Source organism: Coregonus lavaretus, assembly GCF_964263955.1.
Source record: "Coregonus lavaretus genome assembly, chromosome: 10".
In the NCBI taxonomy this organism is placed as follows: Eukaryota; Metazoa; Chordata; class Actinopteri; order Salmoniformes; family Salmonidae; genus Coregonus; species Coregonus lavaretus.
Genome location: NC_139997.1, coordinates 28,229,776 through 28,249,148, shown reverse-complemented (window position 1 = coordinate 28,249,148; position 19,373 = coordinate 28,229,776). Strand labels below are relative to the sequence as shown.

General features: G+C 39.6%; 2 protein-coding genes and 1 long non-coding RNA gene across 4 annotated transcripts; 2 read left to right on the top strand and 1 right to left on the bottom strand.

The window, feature by feature from the left end:
- Positions 1 to 1,708: 1,708 nt before the first annotated feature.
- LOC311136178 (ras-related protein Rab-24-like) lies at positions 1,709 to 7,996 on the bottom strand. 2 transcript variants are annotated; one of them, XM_084170278.1, is made up of 9 exons: positions 7,581 to 7,996; positions 6,321 to 6,501; positions 6,113 to 6,181; positions 5,828 to 5,906; positions 5,279 to 5,346; positions 5,064 to 5,163; positions 4,851 to 4,901; positions 4,679 to 4,738; positions 1,709 to 2,776 (listed from the first exon to the last, which is right to left on the bottom strand). In XM_084170278.1, exons 2-9 carry the CDS (start codon positions 6,432 to 6,434, stop codon positions 2,712 to 2,714), a joined length of 606 nt encoding a protein of 201 aa, XP_084026404.1. In that variant the 5' UTR covers positions 6,435 to 6,501; positions 7,581 to 7,996; the 3' UTR covers positions 1,709 to 2,711. The 2 variants fall into 2 exon arrangements, with proteins under 2 accessions (XP_084026404.1, XP_084026403.1); XM_084170277.1 differs by having other exon boundaries at positions 2,418 to 2,776; positions 7,867 to 7,963.
- Positions 7,997 to 8,837: 841 nt separating this feature from the next.
- On the top strand, positions 8,838 to 12,673 carry LOC311135994 (membrane-associated progesterone receptor component 1-like). Its single transcript, XM_084170044.1, has 3 exons — positions 8,838 to 9,478; positions 10,951 to 11,106; positions 11,683 to 12,673. The coding sequence occupies exons 1-3, from the start codon at positions 9,184 to 9,186 to the stop codon at positions 11,775 to 11,777; spliced, it is 546 nt and encodes a 181-aa protein (XP_084026170.1). The 5' UTR covers positions 8,838 to 9,183; the 3' UTR covers positions 11,778 to 12,673.
- Positions 12,674 to 15,191: 2,518 nt separating this feature from the next.
- On the top strand, positions 15,192 to 16,669 carry LOC311136141. Its single transcript, XR_014613846.1, has 3 exons — positions 15,192 to 15,284; positions 16,035 to 16,153; positions 16,413 to 16,669. It is a non-coding gene; the product is annotated as an uncharacterized lncRNA (long non-coding RNA).
- Positions 16,670 to 19,373: the final 2,704 nt, after the last annotated feature.

Genomic DNA, 19,373 nt, shown 5'->3' with positions numbered 1-19,373 from the left:
ACCAGCCTGTGGGCCCATTGCTGCTGCTTACTACTAGTCTCATACAGGCACAACTTCAGTGGGACTGACAAAAAACCTCAGTGAGGTCAAGTAAAATCAAGTAAAAATCAGCCATTAGCCAGACTCTCTCGAAAGGTCAAAGGTGTAAACATTAACAATACATTCACAGGAGCTTAAACTTCCAATTGTGTGTGAAGTAATGACAATGGTCAGCCACAGTGTGATGAAGTGTCCGTAAAACATTAAATTAGTGACTTGCTGGATATTACATTGTACATTAGCTACACATAGCTGTCTGTATATAGGGTTTCTTACTGCAACAGCATTATCTGGTACTTTTAGCCATGGCGACATAACTGTCTTTTTACAACATTTACCCATAAACTGTTTCCTGTGTTGGTGCAATCTTTGTAGTTGCATTCCATACTTTCAACTGTATCAGAGCTTATGACCCAAAGAAAATATATGTTACATGACAATAAATGTGCAGGTACATAGTATGGCAAGTCCATTTCAACCTAAAGAGTAGACACTGAAAATAGTGTTCAAGGCCCCAAAACCCACAGAATAATAATTGAAATCAAGTACTTAAAAAGCACACTCACTCAAGGCATTTGATTATGGGATAAAAGCCATACATGTCATTGGCATAATGAATTTATATAAAAGGGACAGTTCGAAATGTGTACTGGGGTGAGGTGGTCCAAAATAGGGGAGGGTTGTCTGTCTTTTGTTTTTTTTTTCTTTGGGGAGGGTAGTGTGTTTTTTCCCTGGTTTACATTCGCCCCTTTGCAGGTTTTACTATATCATTTCTTCCATCCTAGCCAAAAGTCCTCATCTGCTTCAATGCTCCTCCCCTATATCAAGTTGCTTTGGTACTTCTCTTATGCACTACGCTTTTTCCGCGCACTTACTATACCACAGGTCAATTTAGTCTACCAGTCTATCCTGCCCTCTATCCATCACTCATAGTGACAATAGCGCTAGGTGGATCATTTGTCAAGATCTACAATAGGCCAACTAGCATCATACCACACATAAAATCATTCAAAGTTGCACCAATTTTCAATATCAACAGGAGGCCAGGTGCGTAATCGCACATGAAAGAACAGTGAAGAAATGAGATGCGCAGCTCAAAAAGCTCCCGTATTTATCTCCTTCAGGGACAATTTAAATTATCCTACCTAGACTAGCCTACAACACCACAATGCAATGAATAATTGCATTATTGTTTTCAAGTAAGTACAAAATTCTACTCTAGGCTGTAAACTGCAGTGAAACTGTTATTTGAATAATGGTGCAAAAGCCCTGTGATTCAAATGTTTCATTACATTTGGATCAGTTGTGGGTCTACTTGACAGTTTATAAGGTCTAGAAAGGCAGAGTAACAGGCCAGTCTGGCTGTATTTTAAGTTCTCATACTGACATGCATTGTCTGTTGCGGATCATCATTCTCCCAAGTCGTTCTAAAATAATAATAATAATAATAATAATAATAATAATAATAACAATAATAATAATAATGTGGCCACATATGCTCCCAGCAGGCCCAGTTATTCAGGAAAGCTTAACGCGTGCTCTGCCTTGAGAGATCCATCAGAGCGGCTATTCCTCACGCACCTAGAACCTAACGCTTCAATATAGCTTAAATATTTGTCATTTAACTTTTAAAATGTATTGAATTGTATGTGTGGCATAAACACAACCAGTCACAATGTTTTAATCAAAAGTATCCTGTAGGCTACCTGCGCACGTTCATCCAAAATATAATTCCAGCATCCAAACTGTGCAGCAGCCATTTGATGAAAGGAAAGAGACATCTGTTTAACATCAAAAAGTGTAACAACAAAAAGCATAATGACATTTGGAGATTATCAAGCCAAGCCTTTGATACTGGGTAGGCCTGCAGGGTAGGGCGGGTTTGACAGTATATTTCATTGTGGTGTTGAAAACGCAAACCATGATGTTGAAGCGCCTGAAATGTGTATGCTTTGCTTATGGTGCATTGGCACAGAAACCTGTTGGTGGAAAATGTGTTGTACCTCAACCTTCTTGCCCCTGTAGCCCTGCGTGGCATCGTATGTGCCACAAAAGCATGCTGAAGTGGCAAAGTCGACATCCACATTTATAAACAGTTCTTGTTATTTGTGGACTTACTTTATTTTATGAGACCTCGAGTTGGACACCCTACCCCCCCAAGTAAACTTTGAACTGTCCCTAAAGGGCCCTACAAACTTCACGCCAACTACATAAACGCAGCGACAGAGTCGTTTTCACACATAGTTCTACGTACTTTTGTGTGGCAAAAATGTGGGAATGGATTGTATACGACGCTCCGTCGCTCTGTTTCCATGAAGTGTGTAGCGGCCTTAAGGTGGTTTGATAGACACTGAGGAAAATAACTTTTTTTTTTTTTTAAGTGGGGTTGACGTGCTATTTCCTTGTCTGCTTCATTCCGATATCACCCTTGGCAGGTCTTTTGTCCTGGGAGAGGGGAAGTCCAATCATTATGAACTCTCCTTTAAATGCAGTAGGCATTTAGCCTTCTATGGCACAACTGAAAAAAGCAACCAAAAAAAACACAGTACTGCTTGGACTCCTCTCTTTCTTTCTCTGATTTTAAATGAACGGCTCCAGGTGGGATGTGTAGCATCCATTCAACATTTCCAGGTTGGTTTTAGGGCAAGTGACCGCTGTCTACCAGTAAAGGCTTAACTGTGGCAGCAGGAATAGAAATAAGAGTCCTTCTTCTGACCCAAGTCAATACCTGTCTCTTCTGTAAAGAGAGCAGAGAAGTGTCAAACATACCCATTCAGGAAAGCAATAATTCACCACAGTGGCAATTGAGAGTGACAATTCATAATAGTAATACTACCATTGCAGACTAAATGTGCACTGACAGCTACAGTTGAAGTCAGAAGTTTACATACACCTTAGCCAAATACATTTAAACTCAGTTTCACAATTCCTGACATTTAATCCTAGTAAAAAAATCCCTGTCTTAGGTCAGTTAGGATCACCACTTTATTTTAAGAATGTGAAATGTCAGAATAATAGTAGAGAGAATGATTTATTTCAGCTTTTATTTATTTCATCACATTCCCAGTGGGTCAGAAGTTTACATACACTCAATTAGTATTTGGTTGCACTTCCTTTAAATTGTTTAACTTCGGCCAAACGTTTTGGGTAGCCTTCCACAAGCTTCCCACAATAAGTTGGGTGAATTTTGGCCCATTCCTCCTGACAGAGCTGGGGTAACTGAGTCAGGTTTGTAGGCCTCCTTGCTCGCACACGCTTTTTCAGTTCTGCCCCCCAATTTTCTATAGGATTGAGGTCAGGGCTTTGTGATGGCCACTCCAATACCTTGACTGTCGTCCTTAAGCCATTTTCCCACAACTTTGGAAGTATGCTTGGGGTCATTGTCCATTTGGAAGACCCATTTGTGACCAAGCTTTAACTTCCTGACTGAGGTCTTGAGATGTTGCTTCAATATATCCACATAATTTTCCTTCCTCATGATGCCATCTATTTTGTGAAGTGCAACAGTCCCTCCTGCAGCAAAGCACCCCCACAGCATGATGCTGCCACCCCCGTGCTTCACGGTTGGGATGGTGTTCTTCGGCTTGCAAGCCACCCACTTTTTCCTCCAAACATAACGATGGTCATTATGGCCAAACAGTTCTATTTTTGTTTCATCAGACCAGAGGACATTTCTCCAAAAAGTACGATCTTTGTCCCAATGTGCAGTTGCAAACCGTAGTCTGGCTTTTTTATGGCGGTTTTGGAGCAGTGATTTCTTCCTTGCTGAGTGGCCTTTCAGGTTATGTCGATATAGGAATCGTTTTACTGTGGATATAGATACTTTTGTACCTGTTTCCTCCAGCATTTTCACAAGGTCCTTTGCTGTTGTTCTGGGATTGATTTGCACTTTTCGCACCAAAGTACGTTCATCTCTAGGAGACAGAACGCGTCTCCTTCCTGAGCGGTATGACGGCTGCGTGGTCCGCGTACTATTGTTTGTACAGATGAACGCGGTACCTTCAGGCGTTTGGAAATTGCTCCCACGGATGAACCAGACTTGTGGAGGTCTACAATTTTTCTTCTGAGGTCTTGGCTGATTTCTTTTGATTTTCCAATGATGTCAAGCAAAGAGGCACTGAGTCTGAAGGTAGGCCTTGAAATACATACGGGGGGCCAGTATAAAAAAATACAAAAATTAAAATTAAAATTAAAATTAAAAATATGTATTCACTAACTGTAAGTCGCTCTGGATAAGAGCGTCTGCTAAATGACTAAAGTGTAAAGTGTAAAGTACACCTCCAATTGACTCAAATGATGTAAATTAGCCTATCAGAAGCTTCTAAAGCCATGACATCATTTTCTGGAAATTTCCAAGCTGTTTAAAGGCACAGTCAATTTAGTGTATGTAAACTTCTGACCCACTGGAATTGTTATACAGTGAATTATAAGTTAAATAATCTGTCTGTAAACAATTGTTGGAAAAAGTATGCACAAAGTAGATGTCCTAACCGACTTGCCAAAACTATAGTTTGTTAACAAGAAATTTGTGGAGTGGTTGAAAAACGAGTTTTAATGACTCCAACCTAAGTGTATGTAAACTTCCGACTTCAACTGTAAACTATAGAAGCAATATCTAAGAAGAGAGCCAAAGTCTCACCGGTCATGAATTGGAAGGAGATGCTGTTGAAGTCCTCTGCAACTTTTTGAAACAGCTCATCTGGAATGCGGTTAAAAGAGAATATGAGTCTACTGCTGCATTTTTCGGGAAATGTAGTTTTATGAGACTACAACCTAGATTTGAAATGAACTGACCATGAGGTGTCACTTACCCACGTTGTTGCCTGTTTTACTGGATGTTTCAAAATGCTGAGCCCCAATCTCTGTAGATGAGAATGAAAAAATAATAAACATAAATGACTCTAAAACAGCCAGTCCTTATACTAATCTGCTGGTGTAAAAATGGCTTTATAAATAGATTTGATTGATTGATGTCTGGTAAGATTAAGTGGGAGTTAGTGATGAGGATTATCATAGCAATTTACCATCAGCAAAATCCTGAACATCATGGTAGTCTACTTGCCGCAGGCCCCGGTCACTCTCAATCAGGTCAATCTTTGTGCCACACAGGTATATCTTGCAGTGCTTCAATGGAGATCATAGAGGAAATCAGTGTCATTGTGAGCAGTTACATAGGATAATATATAGGGCAATACCCATCATGGCAAGTGAGTTGTGTTTTTATGAAAGGGTCTCTAACCTCTTCACAGTTTTGCACCTCCTTCACCCAGAATCTAGCTCGCTGGAAACTGCTGGTGTCTGTCAAATCTACAGGAGCGAAAGTCACACAAATAAAGATCAATGACAACACAAAACTTGACTCAAAACTAAAACATTATGTATGTTTTCACAGTTATAAAAGTGTATTCGACCTAGAATATTCTGTATTACTATTACTAAATAGTACTGTTGCAATGTAAATCAGCCCATAAAAACCACACTAAAAACAGAACCAGCTAAAACTAAAAAAGAAAATTTAGTCATCAACTGTGGTAAATGCCTCATCAGATATTTTCCAAACTATGAAAATTCCCCCAATGAGGGAAATATGAGTGCAGGACACGTGAGCACAATTCACAACATGCAGAAACGTTAATTGCTCTCAACAAAAATTTCCTCAATTAAACATTTAGGATATAAGAACTCCATAGTAGCAAAACAAAACTGTAGACAATGTCAAAAACATAGACAATAATAAACCTAGACAGAGTGCTATTGATAGTGTCATTCCATGGGGATAAGGACTTACCATAGCAGACAATGGCAGCCCTGGCTCCTCTGTAGTAGATTCTACTCATAGCCTCATAGCGCTCTGATCCAGCCGTGTCCTGGGTTGCAGAGAAGGAATCACTTATAGTCTATGCACACATAGCCAGTAGCTACCCCATATCAGGCTACAATGGATTCATTAATTCATTTATTTATTTCCCAGGGATTATAATTAACCAGACAATGCAATAAGGAGTATAGAGACTCATGAAAATGTATTTCCCATTGTATTTTACATAGGATGACATCAGTCGTCTTCACTCACCCATATTCCCAGGGTAACCACCTTTTCTCCCACCTGGATTGGTTTGGCAACGAATGCAGCACCAATAGTCTATCAAAGAAAGACAGATTGCAAGAAAAAAATGTAGCAAGTCAAATATTGAGAAAGAGCCTTCACACACAAGCAGAGAGAGCATCCCACACATCAAGTTGGAATCACACACTGCCCTAGGAAATTAACTGATACTCACGTTCTGGTAGGGGCCAACTAGAAAGCGGTGGTGGACATATCTCTCTACAAGGCTGGTCTTTCCTACACTCTCCTTCCCAAGCATAACTACTTTGGCATCCACACGCATTGTCATAGCGCACAGGACCAAGATGAGAAAGGACAGGAGGAGCAGGAGAAGAGTAGACCAGGATGCTGAAAAGCTGTGCAACAGATGAAAAATACAAAACGATTCGTATTTTATTCAGCAGCAAGTAGCTAGTATGATTAAGTCGGGCACTGTAAACCCATGCTGTGTGAAGAAACAAAATTGTGGAATAAGTTGCCTTGTTCTCTAGTCAGCAACTAAGTGAAGGACTGCCTTCACTTCCTTTGCACCTTATTTATGGAACAAACTGCAGATACAACTTAAGTTAGACACTCTGGTGTCCCTTGCCCATTTAAAAAATGTTATGGAGGATCAATATGATGTTGTCTGTGATTGTTTCTGTTGAATTGTGTTTTTGTTTTGCATGTTTGAAATGTTCTTGTCTGTATGTCTAAAACTGTACATGTCAACATGTTTACACAGGGCACAGCCGTAAAAGAGATCCAGGTCTCAGTCTGTTTTTCCATGTTAAAATAAAGATTTTTTTTTTTTTAAGATGTGGTATCAAACTGTCTGTTCAAGCTTGGTACTTAATGTAATCTCCAATTGAAAATAACTTAAAAAAATTATTAGAAGTGACACTCAATTTAAATGGGTGGCAGCCACCCACAGTACCAACAGAATGACGGGTTCATCTGCTAGTCGGAACTAGGAAACTGAAATTTCCGATTTACTAACTGGTTGTAGTTATACACGTTCAAGCAGTTAGCAAGTCAGACATTTCCGAGTTTCTTACTTCCGACTACTACGTGAACTCGGCAACTGTATCACAAATCGCTACAGCAGAATGTGTCCCAAGAGAGCAGTATGGCAGCATACATTTCATGTCATTACATTTGTGGCTCCTGCCAACAATTTCTAAGAAGTTCAAATGGGCATTGGTGTGTAGCTAGGTAGTTAACATACACGTAATGTTACCAATAAACTAACGTTAGAGAGCTCAACAATCAACAAAATGGTACACACAATTAGCAGACCTGAAAGATTACACAAAATGCGAATTAACTTTTCGCTAGCTAGCTTGACAGTGGCAATATTATTAGCTAGCTAGCCAACGTTTGCTAGCTTGCCATCAACGTTACATTAGCTAATGATGACTTGCTACGTAACGTTTGCTAAAGCCAAAACACTTACCTGCTTGGCAAATTCAGCGAAATGTGTTCAAATTGAAGAATGAGAACCGAGTCGGATTATACTGAGCTAAATTTAATAGCTAGCTCTTATATGAACATTTCGTTACAGTTAACGTTAGCTATCTAACTAGCTGGCTAGCCAGTGTTTGAGCCACTCGGGGTTGCTGTTGTTGTTGTCAGATTACGCAACGTCAATTGTACTACAAACTAAAATTACATACAAGCTACAGAAATATCCCTAACATGTATATTGTATATGCCATTGCTGGTCGTATGGCAAATCTTACTCGATTTGCATTTCTGGCAGGCTCAGCCTCATTCGTTAGCTAGCAAGCAAGCTAAACACAAAATTCCAAGAGGCTTTGTTATTGGGAACTAAAGTATGAAGCATTTTTAAAAGAGGAAGTACTTAGAGGAGAGACATTCTACAGGATGTGATGTCATTAATCAGCATTACGATGACGTCGTTATCAAAGTCCATTTTTTTTTTTTACCCAAAATAGTTCAAGTCATTTTAATTACAGTTTGATGTTGTTGTTTGATAAAAATTAAATAAAATACATGCCCTACTCTCCAGGCAAGATTATCATTCTTCAATGAATTACGGTCATATGAGTTGCTCCCAAAATTCCGATTTGAATGTATTTATGCTTTGAACATTTTATATAAAATAGATGAATATCTGAAATATGCATCAAATTGATGTAATACATTTCTCAAAACTACAGTTCCAACACAAAGCCCATTGGTCAGTATTTATTGTAGTTATTGTCTCTCATCGTCGTTTAACCTGCTTGCTAGCTACATGTCAATGATTTGTTTAGAATAGCAACGTCGAATGAATAGAATTATTAGAATTAAGGACTTGCTCAAAACATGACAAAATAACTAACGACCAGCCCTCTTTTAAAAGAGTGCAGGCTGAGTTAGCTACCACCCTTACGAAAAAAGATTTCAGTCAGAGAGCAGTATAACTGCAGTACAATGCAGTATAACTGCAGTTAAAGTGCAGTCTAACTGCAGTATGTTGCAAATACTACGTCCAAAATAACTCCGTTTTTTTACTACAGTAATTTTGCAGTGTAACTGCAGTTATTCTGCAATTACTGTGTCCAAAATACCACAGTCGAGTGCAGTTACTGCACTTTTACTGCAGTTTCAAAACTGCAATCTCTTTTTGTAATGGCAATAACGGTGTATAAAAGCAAGAATGCCCTCGAAAGCAGGTATTATCGTGTGACAACTCCCCCCCAGGGCTGTATCCTGGCGGGCATCAGAACATCCCTTGTCGCAACGTTCGATGTGCCATGAGTTTGTGCTATTAGTAGGCCTACATAAAAACATTCTGCTTATTTGTCCATAAATTACATAGTTAATGAGATACTGGGTTGTGTCGGGACTCGGGAGTTGTCAGACGATAATTCCCAGGTTCTCAGGCATTATTGCTTAAGTAATACATTTGTCAAAACTACAGTTCCAACCCGAAGCCCATTGGTTAAAACTGCATAACAATGTGTTTTTGGTCTCTGTGATTGGTGCATTGATCCCACCCTCGATAAGCCTCATATACCAGTACAGTCCCAACCAAGCATAGAGAAACAAACATGGCTGATACAGAGGGAGCCGAGGAAATTCATCCAGGAATTTTGCACGAAATTTTTACTTCGCCGTTGAATTTGAGTCTGCTTGGCCTCTGCATATTTCTTTTGTACAAAATCTTCCGCGGAGACAAGCCTGCAGATATGGGCGAGGTCGAGGAACCTCTGCCTAAACTCAAGAAAAGAGATTTCACTTTAGAGGAGCTGCAACCGTACGATGGGCTGCAAAATCCAAGAATTCTCATGGCTGTCAATTTTAAGGTGTTCGATGTAACCAGAGGAAAGAAGTTCTACGGGCCAGGTAAAATAAGTTGTCTCACATTTGTTTTCATGTGCTGTCCGTCGAGCAACGACTTGGCTATTTCCGGTCAAAAGAATGGTTGGCGCTACTGTAGCCAAGTGGTTGCTGGTCTGTCAACTTTATTCCTACATTTGTTAATTATATACAGTGGTGGAAAAAGTACTCAAGTGTCATATATGAGTAAAAGTAAAGATACCTTAACAGAAAATGACTCAAGTAAAAGTAAAAGTAACCCAGTAAATACTACTTGAGTAAAAGTCTTAAAGTATCTGGTTATAAATGTACTTAAGTACAGTGGTAGAAAAAGTACTCAATTGTCATACTTGAGTAAAAGTACAAAGTAAAAGTAAATGCTATACATCAAATTCCTTATATTAAGCAAACCAGACGGCACGTATTATTTTTAACTACGGACAGACAGGGGCACACTCCAACACTCAGACATTTACAAACACAGTATTTGTGTTTTGTGAGTCCGCCAGATCAGAGGCAGTAGGGATGACAAAGCGTTAAATTGATAGGTGCCATAATTCTATCCTGCTTGAGCATTCTAAACGTAACGAGTACTTTTAGGTGTCAGGGAAATGTATGGAGTAAAAAGTACATTGTTTTCTTTAGGAATGTAGTGGAGTAAAACTTGTCAAAAAATATAAATAGTAAGGTAAAGTACAGATACCCCAAAAAACGACTTAAGTAAAATTATTTTTTCTTAAGTACTTTACACCACTGTATATATATATATATGTGTGTGTGTGTATTAGTAAGTTGTTACATTGTAACTGTGACCATTCTAAAACGCCACACCCCCTCTCTCTTATTCATGAATCATCTGCCCACGTTTGAATTTCACAACACGTGAGCTGCTAGTGGCGTGGTCAGCCGAGTTGGCATGTAACCTCTCACCAAGTTGATTGATCCTGCGCTGTCAGGCAACCCCTCCTGAGGAACGCCCTCCCTGAAAATCTGTAGAAATTGCATTTTTTTAGTCTATTATAGGCTATGTCCCTTATTGCTGCTCCTTGTTTATGAGGTTGTTTCAGTTGCCTTCATGCCATTTCAAAATGAATAGTTTGACACAGGTGAATGCCTTGCACAAAGGTTCAAAGTTAAATTCAGCCAGACCAGATGGTTGCACAAAGTAAGGCTTGTTGAGGCCTATTGGAGAGCAATGCTAGTTCTCATTTCAAGCATTCAGGCTGTCCCTTCTTTCAGCCTCAACATCTAGAAAAAAGGGGTTGCTGTTGTGGCTATCTCTGAAGCTGTCATATAATACATTAAGCTATGTCTGTTAGAGAGCATGTGGAATTTAATTTGCACAATAAAAACTGCATACTTTCATAAAATGGTAGTCATCAGCCAATGTATACACCCTGATAAATAGTTTGTTAGAACCTGTCTATTCACAAACACATTGTAGTTAATAAAATACTTGGCTGAATTTCAAATCAAACTGTCTGTGTGATGGTTTCCAGAGGGTCCCTATGGAGTGTTTGCTGGTAAAGATGCCTCCAGGGGCCTGGCCACGTTTTGTCTGGAGAAGGAGGCCCTGAAAGACACCCACGACGACCTCTCGGACCTCAACGCCATGCAGCAGGAGAGCCTCAACGAATGGGAGACCCAGTTCACTCGTGAGTTGATGCAGAAGTTGATAGAAGTGGCTACAAAACACTGGTCTAAATTCTGATACTGTATTTTCTACTTCTACTTCAAGCGGAATGGACCTCTTGCAGTGAACATCACACACACACACACTCTCCACTCAACAGTGCAAGTTGTTAATGCACCAAACAGCTTTGATGACTTAGAATGATTGGTGTTTAAAATGCATTTCTGTATTGTGCCTCAGGGCATAACTAGTGTTGGGGTGGTCCAGTCTTTTTGTGCTTTAGTCAACTCCTCTGTGTTCCTCAGTTGGATGGCTTGGCAATGATAGAAGAGTTGGCTACATCACAAGCAATAGTATAGGACCATGCCAGGGCATAATGTAATAGTACTTTGCATCAAAATGAATCTGTTTGATACACTTTCATCAACATTACATTGAGTAGTGCTGTGAATTTAAACCCACACATGGGAGTCTTTCTGGGCCAAGGCTGTTCTCCACCCAGTGATTACCATGTCCTTGATAATGGCTCTGATGTTGTGTCTGGCGAAGGTCTCTGAGGGACTCGATGTCATTTTCTTCTTCTTCCTGCCTTTCACAGAAAAGTATGACTACGTTGGCAAACTTCTGAAACCTGGAGAAGAAGCAACCGAGTACACAGATGACGAGGAGGTCAAGGACAAAAAGAAGGACTAGAACTCAGAAGTACACAAGGGAAATTCAGATGCCTTAATTTTGTCAGGATAATGTGATGGATATTGCCTTGTGTTGCTGCATTTGAGCAAAATGCTTTCTCCTGTATGGTTTTTGTATTATCACATTTTCATGGACCATCACCTCTTGTGCTAATTTCATATGCCACATACCTTAATTTACCAAAATCTAGCAGATTTTAGGTTAAGGTTAAAATAATTATTGAATTCTGTGGTGTCTTTGTAAAGTTATACAGGTAGTATTAGTTGTCATGTAGATGCTGTTGGAGGATCTATTACTGTAGCTTGAGATGAACTTATTTCATTTTTTGTAATCATGAGATGACCACAGATTTTCAACACAGAAGCTGATAACATTCCATCACAAATCTTTTAGTTTGTTTTTTGGCCCTGGTGTTAGAGTATCCATAAAAATATCTGACTTGGCCATTCTGAGTTATCCATCACTAAGCATAGCTAAAAATCACATACTCTGTCTGACTGAACTGCAGTTAGTGTTTCTCAAATGTGTTAGAGAAGATCATGCTTGATATACTCACTCTAGCATTCACTTTCAGCATACCTTTGTAATAATAACACAATTGGTCTGATAATTTCACACACTACTAGTGTAGGGCTTGCACTGGATGAAGTAGGTTTTAGGATGTTCATACTGTAGCACAAAATATTAAAAATGTCAAGTGAACTAAGGTGCTGCCGGTACCCATTTATGTATGCCATGGCAAATACTCCCTGGAATTGGCCAGAACCTGGACTCACATACTGGTAAACACAGGAAGGGAACTCTACAAAATGCATTACAAAGGAATGTCCAAGTTTGTGTGATCATGACACTGATGTTTTGATATGATAAATAAATCTACCCAAATGTTTAATCAACCTGTGTTTGTCAGTGTTTATTTTTTGTGTGTGTGAATGTTGGGCCTGGGCATGATATATTCAGTACACACTAGTTACAAAGATCTTGATTGATGATGGGCATGATCGTGTGCATGGAGCTCATCTGAAATAATATGTGGTTTTTAGTCTACAATTCTGAACAGTATTTACTCAGTGGTGGAAAAAGTATTTTCAAATTGTAATTGTCATACTTGAGTAAAAGTAAAGATGCCTTTAATAGAAAATTACTCATGTACAAGTGAAAGTCACCCAGTAAAACACTACTTGAGTAAAAGTCTAAAAGTGTTTGGTTTTAAATACACTTACAGTGCATTCGGAAAGTATTCACACCCCTTGACTTTTTCCACATTTTGTTACGTTACAGCCTTGTTCTAACATTGATTAAATAGTTTTTTCCCCTAATCTATACACTGTATATCCCATAATGACAAAGCAAAAACAAATGTTGAGACATTTTTGCAAATGTATAAAAAAATAACATCACATTTACGTAAGTATTCAGAACCTTTACTCAGTACTTTGTTGAAGCACCTTTGGCAGCGATTACAGCCTTGAGTCTTCTTGGGTATGACGCTACAAGCTTGGCACATCTGTATTTGGGGAGTTTCTCCCATTTTTCTCTGCAGATCCTCTCAAGCTCTGTCAGGTTGGATGGGGAGTGTCGCTGCACAGCTATTTTCAGGTGGTGGCAGCATCATGCTGTGGGGATGTTTTTCAGCCGCAGGGACTGGGAGACTATACAGGATCGAGGGAAAGATGAACGGAGCAAAGTACAGAGAGATCCTTGATGAAAACCTGCTCCAGAGCGCTCCGGGCCTCAGACTGGGGTGAAGGTTCACCTTCCAACAGGACAACAACCCTAAGCATACAGCCAAGACAACGCAGAAGTGGCTACGGGACAAGTCTCTGAATGTCCTTGAGTGGCCCAGCCAGAGCCCGGACTTGAACCCGATCGAACATCTCTGGAGAGACCTGAAAATAGCTGTGCAGAGCTTGAGAGGATCTGTAGAGATCTGTAGATCTGTAGAGAAGAAATACAGATGTGCCAAGCTTGTAGCATCATACCCAAGAACACTCAAGGCTTTAATAGCTGCCAAAGGTGCTTCAACAAAGTACTGAGTAAAGGCACTCTGAATACTTACGTATTTATTATATTTTATACATTTGCACAAATTTGCTTTGTCATTATGGGGTATTGGGTGTATATTGATGGGGGGGGGGGGGGGGGGATATTTAATCCATTTTAGAATAAGGCTGCAAAGTAACAAAATGTGGATAGTCAAAGGGTCTGAATACTTTCGAATTCACTGAATAGACAGGTGTGTGCCTTTCCTAATCATGTCCAATCAATCAATTGAATTTACCACAGGTGGTCTGAATACAAAAAAATACTGTTTTCATGTTGTCATTATGGGGTATTGTGTGTAGATTGATGAGGAATTTTTTATTTATTTAATACATTTTAGAATAAGGCTGTAATGTAACAAAATGTGGAAAAGGTCAAGGGGTCTAAATACTTTCCGAATGCACTGTAAGTATCAAAAGTAAATGCAATTGCTAAAATATACTTAAGTATCCAAAGTAAAAGTATAAATCATTTCAAATTCCTTAAATTAAGCAAACCAGACGGCACAATGTTTTTTATTTTTATATTTATGGATAGCAAGAGGCACACTCCAACACTCGCACAATTGGCCCAGCGTCCTCCGGGTTTGGCCGGTGTAGGCCGTCATTGTAAATAAGAATTTGTTCTTAACTGACTTGCCTAGTTAAATAAAAAATAAAAAAATAAGGGAAGCACATGTGTTTAGTGAGTCATGACCAGGGATGTTCTCTGATATGTGCCTGAATTGGACCATTTTATTGTCCAGCTATATATTTCCAAATGTAACGATACATTTTGGGTGTCAAGAAAAATGTATGGAGTAAAAAGTACATTATTTTCTTTTGGAATGTAGTGAAGTAAAAGTAAAAGTTGTCAAAAATATAAATAGTAAAGTACACATACCCCAAAAAGCTACTTAAGTAGTACTTCAAAGTATTTTAACATCACAATGTCCTAGTTCTCTGCAGTGCGTAATTTTTTTATCACGTAATTACAGAACCTGCATGTTTTAGATTTTAGATTGTGACAAAACATCTGTCAGAAGTGGGATTTGAACCCACGCCTCCATTCGGAGACCAGAATTCCCGTTGATCCGGAAGGAGCTGATCCTTGAGTCTGGCGCCTTAGACCACTCGGCCATCCTGACACTGATGTTGAGAGTGGAAAAACAGTATTATTTGAAGAGTAGACACATTAATAATTTCAGCTAATTATTATTTTGCGCATTATTAACTACATAAATTGTTGAATGTTTATTTACAATATAGTGCCATTACGGACCAAAATCGACAGTAAAAAAACAAAACAAAAATGCTCATTACGGTTAGCATGATTTTAGTTCTGCGCATGCGCGTAGGAGTGCTTTTTAAACAGCTTCCGGTATTTTATCACGAACGTTCTTCCATTTTGTTCTTCAAGGGTATCCACAAATCTACAGTTGAGCCAACATGTTTCGGTTTGTTAAAGCAGCTCTGAACGTCTCCGGTAAGAGATCGTTAAAAAAATTATAGAAGTCTGGTCCTTCATATTGTGTCCGTTTGAACATTTCTATAAACGAGCAGTTATTGTGTGACTGTGCTTAGCCTTGCTAGCAACATGGCTAGCTGTCTGAAGAAGCTAGCTCGCTAGCCTACCTAGCACATTACTTTAGCGCTTGTAATTTTGACTGAGTGAATGTAGCAGCCGAGCTACTAGTTGACTAGCTAGCTGCTTACGTTTTTTTATATATATTTTTTTTACTTTACCTTGATTGGTCATGTCTGTTTTATTCTGTAACTTTTGTCATTGTTAGCTTAACTTGCCTTGACACTCATTTACAGGCAGTGAGGGGCACAATCAGACGGTAATTTCCAATGTCAACTTGCCTCCTACCTAGTCTCACGTCACCTCATCCGCAGAGCAGGTGTTAGGTTGGGTATTGCACCAGTTTAGTATACAAATCTTACAAATACATCAGTTTAAGTCTGATACTAAAGATACAGGTTAGAGGGCACCAGATTAGAGGGGAACAATCCAACATGACAATGTGATAGTCAGTGCAGAAGTCAAATTGACATTCCATCCCACCACTCTTTGGATAAGATGAGAAGTCCTGGGGTGCTAACAAGTTTGCATTCCATAACCCTTGTCTTACGCCTGTGTTAAACAGTATAACCAAGGGCTCATAACCTCTGAATCACTGATAACTCAATGTGTGGATGTTGTTCCCTTCCTATTTGTTTTATATATTCAAAGCAGGACAAGGTGCCCGCCAAGTGAGGCTCAGTTCGACGCACGCCCCTGACTTCCATGCCAAGTATGGCACTGGCCTGATGATCGGAGGAGTCGCGTTCTGTGTGTCTGTCTGGGGATTTGTACGTTTGTTTTAATCTTTGTGCACTTTTCTAGTATAACACCTTGTGATATAGAACAATGTATAGATTTGTATAGTGTTGTGTGTATTATTCCTTCCCCACAAGCTATGCATCAACATCAAATGTATTTATAAAGCCCTTTTTACATCAGCAGTTGTCACAAAGTGCTTATACAGAAATCCTCACTTGAGGATTTATTTCACTTGCTATGTACACACCAGTTGTTTTGTGATGCTCAAAGTCTCTCCTCGTTTTTTAGGTACTGACACAAACCGGCATCACATGGAATCTGTCTCCAGTCGGCAAGGTCCAGCCTAAACCATGGAGGGAGGTAGAAGAATAATGGACTGACACTGCTATCTTTTTTCCAATGGAGATATCTACCACAGCCAACCACAAAACCCTTAACCCAGATAACCTATAAACATTTTGGTTGTACAGATGGATACCCATGTTTTCAGCTTGTTACCGTTCAGGCATTACCTATGTAAACATTAAATTTAAACTAAACGTTGACTGATTCTTTTACTTAAGCAATCTGTGTCCCCTTTCATGTACTTTTCAAATGGAATCAGGAAAGTAAGAGTCAATAACTTTATGGACAATACCTGCTCAATGTTAAGATGTGTATCTGAAAATAGCTTTCCATATTATTTTTCAATATTCAGTGTATTTAAGGATGTCATCCTATGTGATTCTAAGGAGGTTCAGGCTTAAATACATTACGTGGTCCTCTGTAGCTCAGCTGGTAGAGCACGGCGCTTGTAACGCCAAGGTAGTGGGTTCGATCCCCGGGACCACCCATACACAAAAATGTATGCACGCACGACTGTAAGTCGCTTTGGATAAAAGCGTCTGCTAAATGGCATATTATATTATTATGTCCTGTCACTTCTGCCATGCCATATTTGCCTGACCTATATGTAACCATGAGAGGGTGCTGTTGCTCTGTAAATGTTCTCGCCCATGTCTGATAGAGATACAGCTGAGATGTGCTTGTAGCCAGGCAGTGCTTACTCATCAGAATCACCTTTATTCACCAAGTACATTTACACATACTCAGAATTTAATTATGTGATATGGTGCTGCTAGTGATGGAACACGTAGCGACAATACAGATAGCGGAGTGTGCATACTGTACAATATATACAGCTAGGTAGTGAGCATAGAGCTATAACGGAATGAACAGTGGCTATGCAGTTGATATAGCCTATAGTGGATGTACAAGTTTACAGTATCAGTATAAATAGATCTAAATGCATAATGATTAACAGAGTGCAAGTGCAGTTATTTTGTGTTCAGTTTGGCTTGAGGTGCAGCAGAATGCATAGTCCTTTAGTTTATGTGCCAGATTGCCGGTTGAGGGCCAAAGCACAGAGAAATAAACTGTTCAGGTGGTGGGTGGTTTTGGTCATGATTGACCTGAACCGCCTGCCAGAGGAGAGTTTTTGGAAGAGGGGGTGACCAGGGTATTTGTATTTATTATGGGGGTGGGAGGGGTCAGCGATAATCTTTCTTGCACACTTCCTTGCCCTGCAGTACTGCGATGGAGGGCAGGTGGTGTATTTTCACCATACAGTTTTTGTTATATGATAGTCAACTAACTGTACAATGTGTTATTTTAAAGCTTATGATACCCAGGCAATATATCATATCACCAGAAAAGCGGGTGTACCTCAAATCCAATTTTGTTCGTCACATGCTTCGTAAACAACAGTTGAAGACTAACAGTGAAATGCTTACGGGCCTTTTGCAACAGAGAAAGAAAATAGGAAAGTAGTATATACAAAATGAGTAACAATAACATGGCTACATACACGGGGTACCAGTACCGAGTCGATGTGCAGGAGAACGAGGTAGATACTGTATGTACATATAACTAGGAATAAAGTGACTAGGCAACAAGATAAACAGTAGCAGCAGTTCAAGGGTTTTTCTTAATTTTTTATATTTTCTACATTGTAGAATAATAGTGAAGACATCAAAACTATGAAATAACACATATGGAATCATGTAGTAACCAAAAAAGGGTTAAACAAATCAAAATATATTTGAGATTCTTCAAATAGCCACCCTTTGCCTTGATGACAGCATTGCACACTTCACATTCTCTCAACCAGCTTCACCTGGAATGCTTTTCTAACAGTCTTGAAGGAGTTCCCACATATGCTGAGCACTTGTTGGCTGCTTTTCCTTCACTCTGTGGTTCGACTCAACCCAAACCATCTCAATTTGGTTGAGGTCTGGGGATTGTGGAGGCCAGGTCATCTGATGCAGCACTCCATCACTCTCCTTATTGGTACAATAGCCCTTACTCAGCCTGAAGGTGTGTTGGGTCATTGTCCTGTTGAAAAACATATGATAGTCCACCTAAGCCCAAACCAGATGGGATGACGTATCGCTGCAGAATGCTGTGGTAGCCATGCTGGTTAAGTGTGCCTTGAATTCTAAACAAATCACAGACAGTGTCACCAGCAAAGCACCCCTACACCATAACACCTCCTCCATGCTTTACGGTGGGAAATACACATCTCACAAAGACACGGCGGTTGGAACCAAGTTTCCTCCAGACCAAATTTCCACCGGTCTAATGTCCATTGCTCGTGTTTCTTGGCCCAAGCAAGTCTCTTCTTCTTATTGGTGTCCTTTAGTAGTTGTTTCTTTGCAGTAATTCAACCATGAAGGCCTGATTCACACAGTCTCCTCTGAACAGTTGATGTTGAGATGTGTCTGTTACTTGAGCATTTATTTGGGCTGCAATTTCTGAGGCTTGTAACTCTATTGAACTTATACTCTGCAGCAGAGGTAACTCTGGGTCTTCCATTCCTGTGGCGGTCCTCATGAGAGCCAGTTTCATCATAGCGCTTGATGGTTTTTGCGACTGCACTTGAAGAAACTGTAAAAGTTTCCGTATTGACTGACCTTCATGTCTTAAAGTAATGATGGACTGTCGTTTCTCTTTGCTTATTTGAGCTGTTCTTGCCATAATATGGACTTGGTCTTTTACCAAATAGGGCTATCTTCTGTATACCCCCTCCTACCTTGTCACAACACAACTGATTGGCTCAAACTCATTAAGAAGAAAATAAATTCCACAAATTAACTTTTAACAAGGCACACCCGTTAATTGAAATGCATTCCAGGTGACTACCTCATGAAGCTGGTTGAGAGAATGCCAAGTGTGCAAAGCTGTCATCAAGGCAAAGGGTGGCTATTTGAA